This window comes from Natator depressus, chromosome 23, assembly GCF_965152275.1.
Source record: "Natator depressus isolate rNatDep1 chromosome 23, rNatDep2.hap1, whole genome shotgun sequence".
Taxonomy (NCBI): Eukaryota; Metazoa; Chordata; order Testudines; family Cheloniidae; genus Natator; species Natator depressus.
The window spans coordinates 18,991,483-19,003,144 of record NC_134256.1 but is presented as its reverse complement, the minus strand read 5'-3'; the positions used below and the strand labels follow the sequence as shown (position 1 = coordinate 19,003,144).

The 11,662-nt window shown below is 58.2% G+C and overlaps 1 protein-coding gene across 1 annotated transcript; it reads right to left on the bottom strand.

The window, feature by feature from the left end:
• Positions 1-1,139: 1,139 nt before the first annotated feature.
• LOC141976873 (osteoclast-associated immunoglobulin-like receptor) lies at positions 1,140-11,194 on the bottom strand. Its single transcript, XM_074938039.1, has 5 exons — positions 11,164-11,194; positions 8,712-8,996; positions 5,180-5,470; positions 3,251-3,360; positions 1,140-1,193 (listed from the first exon to the last, which is right to left on the bottom strand). The coding sequence occupies exons 1-5, from the start codon at positions 11,192-11,194 to the stop codon at positions 1,140-1,142; spliced, it is 771 nt and encodes a 256-aa protein (XP_074794140.1).
• Between the last annotated feature and the right edge of the window lie 468 nt (positions 11,195-11,662).

Here is an 11,662-nt window from a genome sequence, read left to right as displayed (position 1 = left end):
TTTATCAAGTATAAAAAGTCGGATTTAAGTGGTTTCAAGTAATAACAGACAGAACAAAGTAAGTTACCAAGCAAAATAAAACAAAACACGCAAGTCAAAGCCTAATACATTTCAGAAACAGAATACAGGTAAATCTCCCCCTTGGAGATGTTCCAATAAGTTTCTTTCCCAGACTTGACTCCTTCCTAGTCTGGGCCCAATCCTTTCCCTGGTATAGTCCTTGTTAATTCCAGCAGATATCTTAGGTGAAAAGCAGAGGATTCAACATGACGGAGACCCACTTTGTTCTGTTCCTTTAATAGCTTTGGCAGAAGGCAGGAATCCTTTGTCTCCTTCAAAATGGAAAAGCATCCGGTTAAAGATGGATTTCAGTTCAGGTGACAAGATCACATATCCTGTGAGACTTCATTACCCGCTTGCTGGCACACAGCTATACAGGAAGTCTCACAAGTAAACAGAGCCGTTTACAACCAATTGTCCCGGTGAATAGGAGCCATCAAGATTCCAAACCACCATTAATGGCCCACACTTTGCATAATTACAAGAGGACCTCGGAGTTATATTTCATATTCCTAGTTTCAGATACAAGAATGATACATTCCTACAAATAGGATGACCACACTCAGTAGATTATACGCTTTGTAATGATACCTGACAAGAAAACTTTTGCATAAAGCATATTCCAGTTACATCATATCCACACATATACAAATATTTTTATAAAAATAGGGAGTGAAATGTCACACCGATCTCATTTCCTCCCGGGTTGGGGGTTTAGCAGGGGAGAGGCGATGGCATCAGGGTCCCTCTCTCCGACCCCTCTACTCAGGACGTCTCTGCAGATCAGGGCCCAGATGGCCCGGGGGGACCAGGAGACGGGGGCTGGCAGCCAGGAGGGTGAAGCGAGTCTCTTTCTTTAATGCCCTCAAAGGGTGGTGGGTGGCACAGCCTGCCCCCGCAATATTTTATCTACCAATGAGGCCTTGTTTCCAACACCCCAATTTTGGGTCACGCATTTCTGCTCCCCCCCCTTCTCCCGTGTCCCAGGCGGGCCCCAGCCAGACCTGTGGGGTCTGTCCGGCGGCCACTCGGGTTGGACAAATCCCGTCTTTCTTTCTCGCCAACGTTCCCCCCAACGTTCATTCGTCCAGGTTCTCATGACGCTGCCGGAACTTCTCACTCATCTTCATTGGCTGCAACATTTGGGGACATTTGGAGGTTCAGGTATCACAGCCGCACCCTGAGGTGGGGAGATTTGGGGGGCAGGGGAGAGGGAAGCTCTGGGGGGGGTTGTACAATAGAAATACAGGGAGGGGGAGTTCTAAGGGAGAAAGGGGGGACAGAAAAGGGACTAGGGGACCCCGCTATAGAAAGAGGAGGGGGACAGACACTGGGGGTGCAGTAAGTGCCGTTATTCCAGCGCCAGGGCCAGACGCAGCCTCCCCACACACAGGGGGATGGGGGCTCTGTCTAGGGATGCTGGGGAAATGCGATTTTGCGGGATGGGGGGAGAGGCCCAGCTCAGGGCTATGCGAAGAGCCCTGGTGGTGCTGGGGGATTTAACTACCCAGCCACCGGTTGGGAAAGGGCTAGGGCCAAACGCGCCATGCCCAGTGAGGTCCTGGATGGACAGGGGATGACGGCGCGTGTCTGAGAAGGAGGCCATAACTGGGGGTGGCCAGTTTAGACTTGATGGGGACCCCCAGCCAGGAGCTGGCTGCAAAGCGGCAGGCGGGTGGGGTGACTGTGGCTCTGAAATGCTGGGTGCCCAGCCCCAAGCGGGCAGAGCGGGCGGTGCTGGGAATCCGGCCGGGAACGGGCTAGTTATCGAGTGCCCGGCCCCCCAGTGCTCTGGGCTCCCCGCAGATGCAGGTGGGCCTTCCCCATGCTGAGTCCTGCTTCGTCCCTGCTCCCCACTGGCAGCCCTGGGCAGAACCAGCCTGGCTGGGCCAGCGAGTGGGACCCCATCACCCTCCAGGGGCTGCTCCGTAGGGAGTCCAATGTGCCCAGCCCAGGGGCAACTCCTCTAGCTGGTACTGCAGGGGCTCTTACTCACGGTGTGATGGGTTCAGTCAGAGAGACACCCTTCAGACTGCCACCTGACGTGCTGGGATTACCTCTGAGACATTTTCCACTGCCACCTTGAGACTCCAGAACCCTGCCTTGTTGAGACAGACACACTAGTCTGCTCCAAACACAGACCCAGGTCTGGTCCACACCCCCAAAGCTGGAGGCTTTAACCAAACCCCGCTCAGCACGTCACCTATCTCCAGCACCCACACACCCAACGTACAATGGGATCCAAACCTCAAATAAACCCATTTTACTCTGTAAAAAGCTTAAACACGGTAAACTCATAAATTATCCGCCCTCTATGACACTGATAGAGAGATATGCACAGCTGTTTGCTCCCCCAGGTATTAATCACTTACTGTGGGTTCATTAATAAACAAAAGTGATATTATTAGGTATTAAAAGTAGGATTTAAGTGGTTTCAAGTAACAACAGTAAGTTACCAAGCAAAATAAAACAAAACACGCAAGTCTAATCCTAATGCATTAAGAAACTGAATACAGGTAGATCTCCCCCTTAGAGATGTTCCAAGAAGCTTCTTTCCCAGACTAGACTCCTTCCTAGTCTGGACCCAATCTTTTCCCCTGGTACACTCCTTGTTAGTTTTAGCTCAGGTGGTAACTAGGCCATTCCTCATATCTGGCAGCCACCTCTGTTCTGTTCCACCCCCTTTTTAGCTTTGGCCAAAGGCGGGACTCCTTTATCTCTCTCTGGGTTCCCACCCCTCCTTCTAAATGGAAAAGCTCCAGGCTTAAGATAGATTCCAGTATCAGGTGACATGGTCACATGTCCCTGTGAGACCTCCTTCTTCATTACCCACAGGCTGGTCCCCACATCCACAAGAAGGCTTGCAGGTAAATAAGCCATCTACAGTCAATTGTCACACACGGCATCGGGGGGGGGGTCAATCCTGGGGAGCTGCTGTCAGGTCTGGAGCTGTTTCGGGGGGGGGATTCTCTGAGGCAGGAGTATTTGGAGGCAGGGGGGTTTGTGCTGGCATCTCAGTCCCCTGAGGGGAAGCGGCTCGTCCCCCGGGGAGATTCTCTTCCCAGCATGGCTGGATCTAGACTCCTGGGGGCACAGAGAGACGGCGGGTTAGAGGGGCCCGTGTCAGCCTGGGCCCAGGACCTGGGGGGAGCAAGGGGCTCAGAAGGGGGGATCACCTCACCTAGGGCACCTCCCTCGGGCGGCTATAATAGGCTTCGGCCAGGATCAGCCCCAGGACGAGCAGGACCACGGCGCCCAGCGCCAGGCGGGCGATGTTGGCGTTGGTGAAATCAGGGCGCCCTGCGGGGGTTAATGAGGGGGGAAAGGAAGAGTCACTTGGCAGCTCGGATGGGGACATCAGCTGCTCCGGGATTGGAGCCCCCAAAACCCCGTCCAGCAGGACCGGCCCAGCCCCCGTCTGGGTGTTTCCCAGGCGCCGCGGCTTTGGAGCCTCCCTGGGGCTGGACCCCCAAGGGGAGGCCACGTCCTGCTGCCCCAGGGGCCCTGAGCCTCATTTTCCCCGGTGAAGGGGGCTCCCAGGTGGACGAACTGCCCCTGAGACACCCGGCACCCCAGGACCAGGCCAGGGGATAGGAACAATCAGAACCTCAGGGTTTTAGCCCCCACAACACGGAACCACCCCAGCTCCCTGTCCCCATAGGACCCCTCTGTCCACCCCCACAGGTGCCTCTGCCCCGGCCTGTCTGCTGTGCAGTGAGCCCATCCCCGGGGTATCTCGGCTGCTGACACACACAGCCAGGCAGTGCACGGGGGGGAGGCTGGGACGTCACCCACTGCCCCCCACACTCGGGCGGTGCCCAGGGCCCTGGGGACCAGGGCGCAGTCAGAGGCGGCAGAACATCTATTGGGGGAGGGTCAGGGGGTACCATAGACCCCCAGTGGGGGGAGGGGAAGGAAGAACCAAGGGAATTCTGGGTAATCCTCACTCCTATTACCAGGGGGATGTCATGTGGCCCGATAATGGGGGGTTATTTCCCCAGGACTCTGGCACCAGCTGGGCCCAATTTCACAGCCCAGCCCCCCAGAGCCTCTCCCTCCCCTGGCATCCCCCAGCAAATTCCAGGCAGTGACCTGCAGGGCAGGAGGCATCGGGGGAGCTCTGGGTCCGGGGCTGTCCCTCCCCCTGATGTCTCAGCCCCACCCACCCCTGGGCACCACGACCTGTTTCCACAGTAAATACCCACCGCCCCAGACCCAAACTCCTCTATGGCTCCCAAGAACGGGAGCAACGCAGGGGAATATCCCCCTGGGAAAAGCCCCCTTCTCTGCAGCTCCCCCTGGGGGAAGGGATGCCCCCTCCCTCTGCCCCGAACCTCCAGTGGCTCCTGCTCACCCCCGGCTGGGGAACCCCCAAGTGACTCCATCCCGGCTGCCAGGCCAGGTGTCCCCTCTGCTGGGCACAGGGCTCAGAGCAGACCCTGGTTCTGAGCGTCCCATCAGTGCAAAGCCCCGGAGGATCCAGCTGGGTGTGGGGCTGGGTGCGGGGACAGAGCTTCTCCAGTCTTGGGCCCACAGTGGGCAGGGGCAGAAAGTAGCAAATGGGTTGCGCGGCTGCAGTGGGGGGACGGAATGGGGTGGGACCGGGGAAGGGGCAGAAAAGGGTGGGGCTGTGGGCGGGGCTGCAGGCCGAGGAGGTGGACAGGAGAGGGAGGGCAGGTGAAAAGTTGGGGAGAGACTCCCCCTTGCTCTGGCCCAGGGCCCCAGGAAACCTTAATCCAACTCTGCCCGTGACTCAGCATCGATCGTTACTGTCAGTCCCGGGGAGGGGGGTTTGTTGCTGGGGACGGAGCTGGCTAGGCAGCCCCTGGGCCCTGATTCCTCTGTGCATCCCCAGTGCGGGGGCAGCCAGTGAAGCATCCCCTGGGAAAGGCCCCTGCTCTGCAGCTCCTCCTGGGGGCAGGGATCCCCCCTCCCTCAGCTGTGAACCTCCAGGAGCTGCTGCTCCCCCTGCCTTGGGAACCCCGCAGTGACACTGTCCCCGCTCCCTGTCCACGGGAGTCCTAGGGCTCTGGGCAGAGCCTGGCTCTGAGCATCCCATCTGGGTGCCGACCTTCTGAGGGTCCGGCTGGGAGCAGGGACGTGGAGCCGGGCCCCTCACCTGCTACCACCAGCTGCACGGGGTCGCTGGGCTGCGAGGAGACGAAGGGCTCTGATCGGGGCCGGTAGCTGCAGCTGTAGTTCCCTCCGTCCTGCCGGCCCACGGTGGGGATGTGGAACTCGGCCCCGTCCCCAGCAGGGTCCACGTGTCGCGGCGGGTCCCGGTCTCCAGCTTTGTGCAGGAAGAACCTCACGTCCCGGCGCTGCCCCTGACACCGGATGGTGACGTTTGCCCCTGGGGCGGTGACCCAAGTGGGGCTCAGAGAGATGGAGGGTCTGGGTAAGCTGGGATCTGCGCACACGAGACAGGCTGTGAGAGCCAGACCCAGGCACCCACCCAGCCCCGGCCTCCAGCTGCGGAAGAGAAGAGTGAGGTGGGATTTGATAGCAGCCTTCAACTCCCTGAAGGGGGGCTCCAAAGAGGACGGAGCTGGGCTGTTCTCAGTGGGGGCAGATGACAGAACAAGGAGCGATGGTCTCAGGTTGCAGTGGGGGAGGTCTCGTTTGGATATTAGGAAAGACTATTGTGATGGTGCCCCCATAAGGCTTTATGAAAATATACTTGTCAACATATATATGTGTGACGAAGTGGGACTGTTCTTAATGTTTCCTCTGAATTGTGTGGGGGTGCCTCAGTTTCCCCTAGGCAGTTCTTAAGTATCTAGGGGGCGGGATAAGGGTGTATGATCGTTGCAGAGCCCTAGAGGGCAGGTGTGTGCAGGGGTTTGGACACAGAGAATGGCCGACACCCTGTTTCCTGGCACCTGATGGCCTGGGCCCTTCCCCCCTGCAAGGTGAGAGCTAAAGCGTTGGAGAACAAAGGAATCAGGTGCCCTCCTGGCCCCGGAAAGGGACAAAGCCCAGAGGAGGAGGGGCTGGAGAGAGCTTCAGTTTGGGGCTTGCTGGATGCATGGAGTGAAGGGCAGACGTGGTTGTCTGGCTCACTGCCCCCCAAAATGGACCCAGCTGAGGGATCCGGTTTTCTGCACCTACAAGATCTGTTTTAGACCATGTTCCTGTCGTCTAATAAACCTCTGTTTTACTGGCTGGCTGAGAGTTACGTCTGACTGCGAAGTTGGGGTGCAGGACCCTCTGGCTTCCCCAGGACCCCGCCTGGGCGGACTCGTTGTGGGAAACGAATGGAGGGGCAGAGGAAGCTGAATGCTCCGAGGTCAGACCCAGGAAGGTGGAAGCCCTGTGAGCTGTGTGCCCTGAAGACAGGCTGCTCACAGGAAGGCAACTGCCCCAGAGTCCTGTCTGGCTTCATGGGGAGCAGTTCCAGAGCATCCTCTGCCCCTCCATGCGCTTCCCACAGCGAACATATCTCTGTCAAGGTTATGACCTACTGAATCTATTCATCCTATCTGTATGCATGTGTCATTATCGTATTCGAAGTTATGAGTATTTGCTGTGTACTTGTTTGATTCTGAGTAGGTTTTAGTGAAGCAGTTGGTCAGCTTCCTGAGAAAGGACTATTCTCAGTAAGTGCCCAATCAAGAAGCCCTTAAGCCAACAATGAACTTGGAGATGCCAGTCCACATCTGGGCTTTCCCAGGAATGTGGCGTGGCTGGTAAGGAACTCAGTCATGCGTGGACATGTGACTTGCCCAGGTGACTCCAAAACTCCATTTTGTAGCTGGACTTTGCATAGGAGAGAGGAGGGGATCTCCACCCACAAGAGAAAGTCTATTTAAACCTCTGGAAGACCCCTCCACTTTATCTTCAGCTGGCTAAAGAGAGAGCCTCTCCACCCCCAAAGATACCTGAAAGAAACTGGAACAAAGGACAGTAACTACAGGGGATGTGAGTGATAGCTGGACCCAGACTAGAAGGGAATTTGTCTGTAAAAGGAAGCTTACTGGAACTGGTGAGGTTTTTATCTGTATTCAGTTTGATTAGACATAGACATGCGTGTTTTATTTTATTTTGCTTAGTAATTCACTTTGTTCTGTCTGTTACTACTTGGAACCACTTAAATCCTACTTTCTGTATTTAATAAAATCACTTTTTACTTATTAATTAACCCAGAGTATGTATTAATACCTGGGGGATGGGGGGGCAAACAGCTGTGCATATCTCTCGATCAGTGTTATAGAGGGCGAACAATTAATGAGTTTACCCTGTATAAGCTTTATACAGAGTAAAACAAACTTATTTGGGGCTTAGACCCGACTGGGAGTTGGGCATGTGAGTGTTAAAGACAGGAACACTTCTGTAAGCTGCTCTCAATTAACCTTGTAGCTTGTGGGACGTGATTCAGACCTGGGTCTTTGTTTCTGGCCGGCAAGCGCGTCTGGTGCAGCCAGGCAGGATTCTGGAGTCCCAAGCTGGCAATGAGGGCAGGGGCAGAAGTAGTCTTGGGACATCAGTTGGGAGCCCCAAGGGGGTTTCTGTGATCTAACCCGTAACAACTATTTCACTAGGAGGGTGGTGAAGCACTGGAATGGGTTCCCTAGGGAGGTGGTGGAATCTCCATCCTTAGAGATTTTTAAGGCCCGGCTTGACAGAGCCCTGGCTGGGATGATTTAGTTGGCGTTGGTCCTGCTTTGAGCAGGGGGTTGGACAAGATGACCTCCTGAGGTCTCTTCCAACCCTAATCTTCGATGATTCCCCGTCTGGCCCTGCCATGGGTAGATCCAGGGGCCCCCGGCAGGGATTCTCTCCCAGATCCCAGAGTCCCCCTGACCCAGAATCCCAGCCCTGTGACCTGGTCTCCCAATCCCACACACATGGAGCCATGGCTGCCTAATTCTTGGGGTCCTCATAGGCCGTGTGTGGCCCCTGCCTTATTCACTGCATCCCTCCCCTCCCCCTGAGCACAGGGCGACTCAGAGGCTGCTCTCTGGAGCCTGGCACGATAGGGCCTGAGCCCCACACAGGAAGGAAGTCAGCCCCCTGGGAGGCAGCGAGGCGTCTTTATCACCATTCTACAGGGGGAACCTGAGTCACAGTCAGATTCACTTTCCTTCCTGAGCTCCCAGGGGCAGGGACAGTTGCTTCACTCTGTGTTTATGCAGCGCCGGCCACAAAGGGGTCCTGACCATGGCGGGGGCCCTACATGCTCCCCCAACACAAGGGATCCAGTGCTATCGAGGCCAGTGTTTGCAGAGGTCCCCACTAACTGTGGGCATCTTGGTTTGTGGGCGGTCGGTCTGAGATCCCCCAAGATTGAGGCCCCCCGACAAAGAAGGACACTTTTGAAAACCGCGATGTGCTCCCATCACACAGAGTCTGTGGCCGCGCCAGGAGATCAGAGGGGAGGGGATCACGGGATTAAATAGTGACTCACGGTTCCTACGCACAAGGGGCAGCGTGAAAGTCACCTCCCTGCCCCAAGTCCCCAGGGACTGATGCTCCCCCCTGGCTGGGGAACCCCCCAGTGACTCTGTCCCCGCTCCCCGGCTGGGCATCCCCTCTGCGGAGTCAGGGCTCAGGGCAGAGCCTGGCTCTGAGCGTCCCATTAGCACCGAGCCCCCGTGAGGATCGGGCTGGGGGTAGGGCTGGGAATGGGGACGCCGCGCCGGGCCCCTCACCTCTCACCGCCAGCTCCACGGGGTCGCTGGGGGACGATGCGGCGGCTGACCCCGATCTGCTGTGGTAGGAGCAGCTGTAGCTCCCGCCGTCCTCCCAGCGCACGTTGCTGATGGGAAACACAGCCTCAAACCCCTTCGGATCCACAGTTTGGAAATGGCGTCCCTCTTTATTCAGCACGAACCGCATGCCCCGGTGCTGCCCCCGACACCAGACGGACACGGCTCCCCCCAGGGAGACCCCCCCGCTGGGGCTCAGGGAGATGCTGGGTTTGGGGTAGCTGGGCTCTGCAGGGGGAAGCAGACAGGCCGTGAGACGCAGGCCCCGTCACCCAGTCCTGGGGCCTGTCCCCACCACGCAGCCTCTGTGGGGGGTCAGACCCGGCGGCCCTGGGGACGGGCTCTTGGGTGCCTTTCCACAGGGGCCCAGAGTTTCCTCTGAGCTCTCGGCTAACAGCATGAGACACGGAGCATCCCCAGCCCCTGGGGGCCCAAAGCTCTGCTCCCAAGTGGGTGACAGGCCAGTCCAGTCTCTAGGGGTCCATTCACACCCTGGCTTCTCTGCTGGGAGGGGGCTGGGAGCCAGGACTCCTGGGTTCTGTCCCTGGCTCTGGGAGAGGAGTGGGGTCTAGTGCAGAGAGCAGGGAGGATGGGGGCCAGGACTCCTGGGTTCTGTGCACATGTACCAGGACTGTTGTCCCCTTACTGACATTCACTCGGGATGTTTTGGTTCGTAGCTCCCAGCACCAAGGGGAAGGGTCCCTGAGACCGACAGTCCCCAGGAACAATGGGGAGAGGCCAACGCTCCAGGTGAGCCTGATTGCCAGGGCTAGTGGCTAGTCAGGAATCCAGGGGGTCCCGTTCTCTGGGTGAGCTGGAATTGCCTGGGGCAGACAGAGGGGGGCCGAGCTAAGGAGAAAGCAGGGGCCCGAGCTGAGCTGGGAGCACCCAGAGACGGGCCACCCAGAGGGGCCAGAACAGCAGCCCGGGGAGGAGGTCCCTGCTGGGAGCAGAGTCAAAGCAGCAGCCCACAGAGCAGCCCTGTCCTGGGAGCGGAGCTGCAGCCACCGGAGCCCCAGACACGCTGGCTGTGACGTCCCCGGGCCACAGAGCGGGGTGACGGGTTTTCCTTTCACCTTCCCCATTTTTTTCCTTATTTTTCAAAATTGATTCTTCTGTAATAAATTGTCTGTAATGATCAGGGGGTCAGGGAAGCATCCAGCGCAGAGAGAGCACCCGGGAGAGGGGACACCCTCGCCCCTTCCTGAAGTGACCACAACAAGGTTGGGGGTTGAGCCCCCCGGGAATCTGGGGCCCAGCCTTGCCGGGGTTACGAGGACTCTGCCACACGGGAGGGAGGAAGGGGAGCCCTCCAGGTCAGGCAGGCCGCTGGGTGAAGGGAGTGGGAGCGAGGACTCAGATCCTTTCGCTAGCCAATCCCACCGGGGCGGGTATAAGCCAGGAAAGTTCCCCACAATAGCGGGACCATTCCCCCGCTTACACACAGCACCACCCCTGACCTGTAGGGGACTGTGCAAGTCTCTACTATCCACTGAGGTTTATAACCTTCAGCTCCGCCCGTCACCCCCTAACTGATGTGTTACCTGGGAAAGGCCCCCCTGCTCTGCAGCTCCCGCTGGGGGCAGGGATCCCCCCTCCCTCAGCCCTGAATGTCCAGTGGCTGCTTCTCCCCCCGGCTGGGGAACCCCCCAGTGACTCTGTCCCCTCTGCTGGGCTCAGGGCAGAGCCTGGCTCTGAGCATCCCAGCAGTGCAGAGACCCACCTTTCCCCAGGCCTTGGGATCAGGGGGTGGGCGGCTGTGAGTGCAGGGGAGGGAGGTGTTGGGGCGGGGGTGATCTGGGGGGGTTCTCCCCCACAGCTGCACTGACCGTGAACGTTTCGGTTACCCCGAGGGGATCTAGAGCCCACGGGTGGGCCCTGTTAGGGTTTGTATGAGCTGAAATAAATCCACATTCCCCCCCGCCCCCGCAATCTTCCCAGCCTTGGGGGGCAGGACACTGAACCAGTGGATGGTTCCCATCCGCTTTGTCAGACCCTGGGAGCTAGAGTCGGCTCCCAGTTACTCCCTGGTGGGGCGGGGCAGAGAGGAACTGAGACGGGTCTGAGCGCCCAGGGGGAGTTTGTGTTGAGTTTTGGGTAAAGTTCAGGACTCAGATCCCCTCTCCCATCCTTGATGTTACTGTTCCTCCCCCAGACTGATACTCACCTCCCCACGCCCCGCTGTGCCCGGCCAGCCAGCAGCCTGGAGAGGAGACAGCTCGTTAGTGACCAGATCCCAGAGCAACTGGATCCCACACTCTGGTCTCATTTCCACCCCACCCCACCCCGCCATGGGCACACACCCTGGTCTCAGATCTCCCCTCCATGAGCACATGCCCTGGTCTCAGATCCACCCCCCACATGGACACACGCCCTGGCTGTCTCCGATACTTACCGAGGAAGAGGACGGTGAGAGCAGACGCCATGATGGGGCAGTGGGGGGCCCCTCAGCGCTGCCACCAACACCCCAGTGCTGATGTCCACTGAGCCTGAGGCCCGAGTGCGAGCGGAATGAGGAACTGCGCCCGGGGCTGCAGCCCCAGGAAGTCTGTGATGCGCTCAGCCCCTTTCTTCCCCATCAGCTGGTTTCTCTGCAATCTCCAGCCCAAATCTACCACGGTCAGAGCAAAGCCAGCTCCCTGCAACGCCCAGCAAACCACATGCCCTCCTGCAGCTGCCTGGTCCCACGCCACCCCCCATAACCTCCAACCCACATGGGAGCTGCCCAGTCCGGGGACCAGCTGGGAACAGGGGAATCTCAGGAGGTGTCAAGAGGTGTCCAGGCTGCCCTGAGCTTTTCCAACAGGCCCGTCTAGCCTCCCTGGAGCAGCAGCTCAGAGCATAGGAGGGCTTCTACCCCCACACACAGTGTCCCCCACAAAGAAACCCTCTCC

Excerpts from the sequence above, each read along its gene's own strand:
- LOC141976873 (XM_074938039.1), bottom strand. The coding sequence starts at position 11,194 with ATGGCGTCTGCTCTCACCGTCCTCTTCCTCG. Across the intron at positions 3,361-5,179 it reads CGTGCAGCTGGTGGTAGCAG|GGCGCCCTGATTTCACCAAC; the intron begins GTGAGGGGCCCG and ends TAACCCCCGCAG. Across the intron at positions 1,194-3,250 it reads ATTATAGCCGCCCGAGGGAG|CCAATGAAGATGAGTGAGAA; the intron begins GTGCCCTAGGTG and ends CAAATGTTGCAG.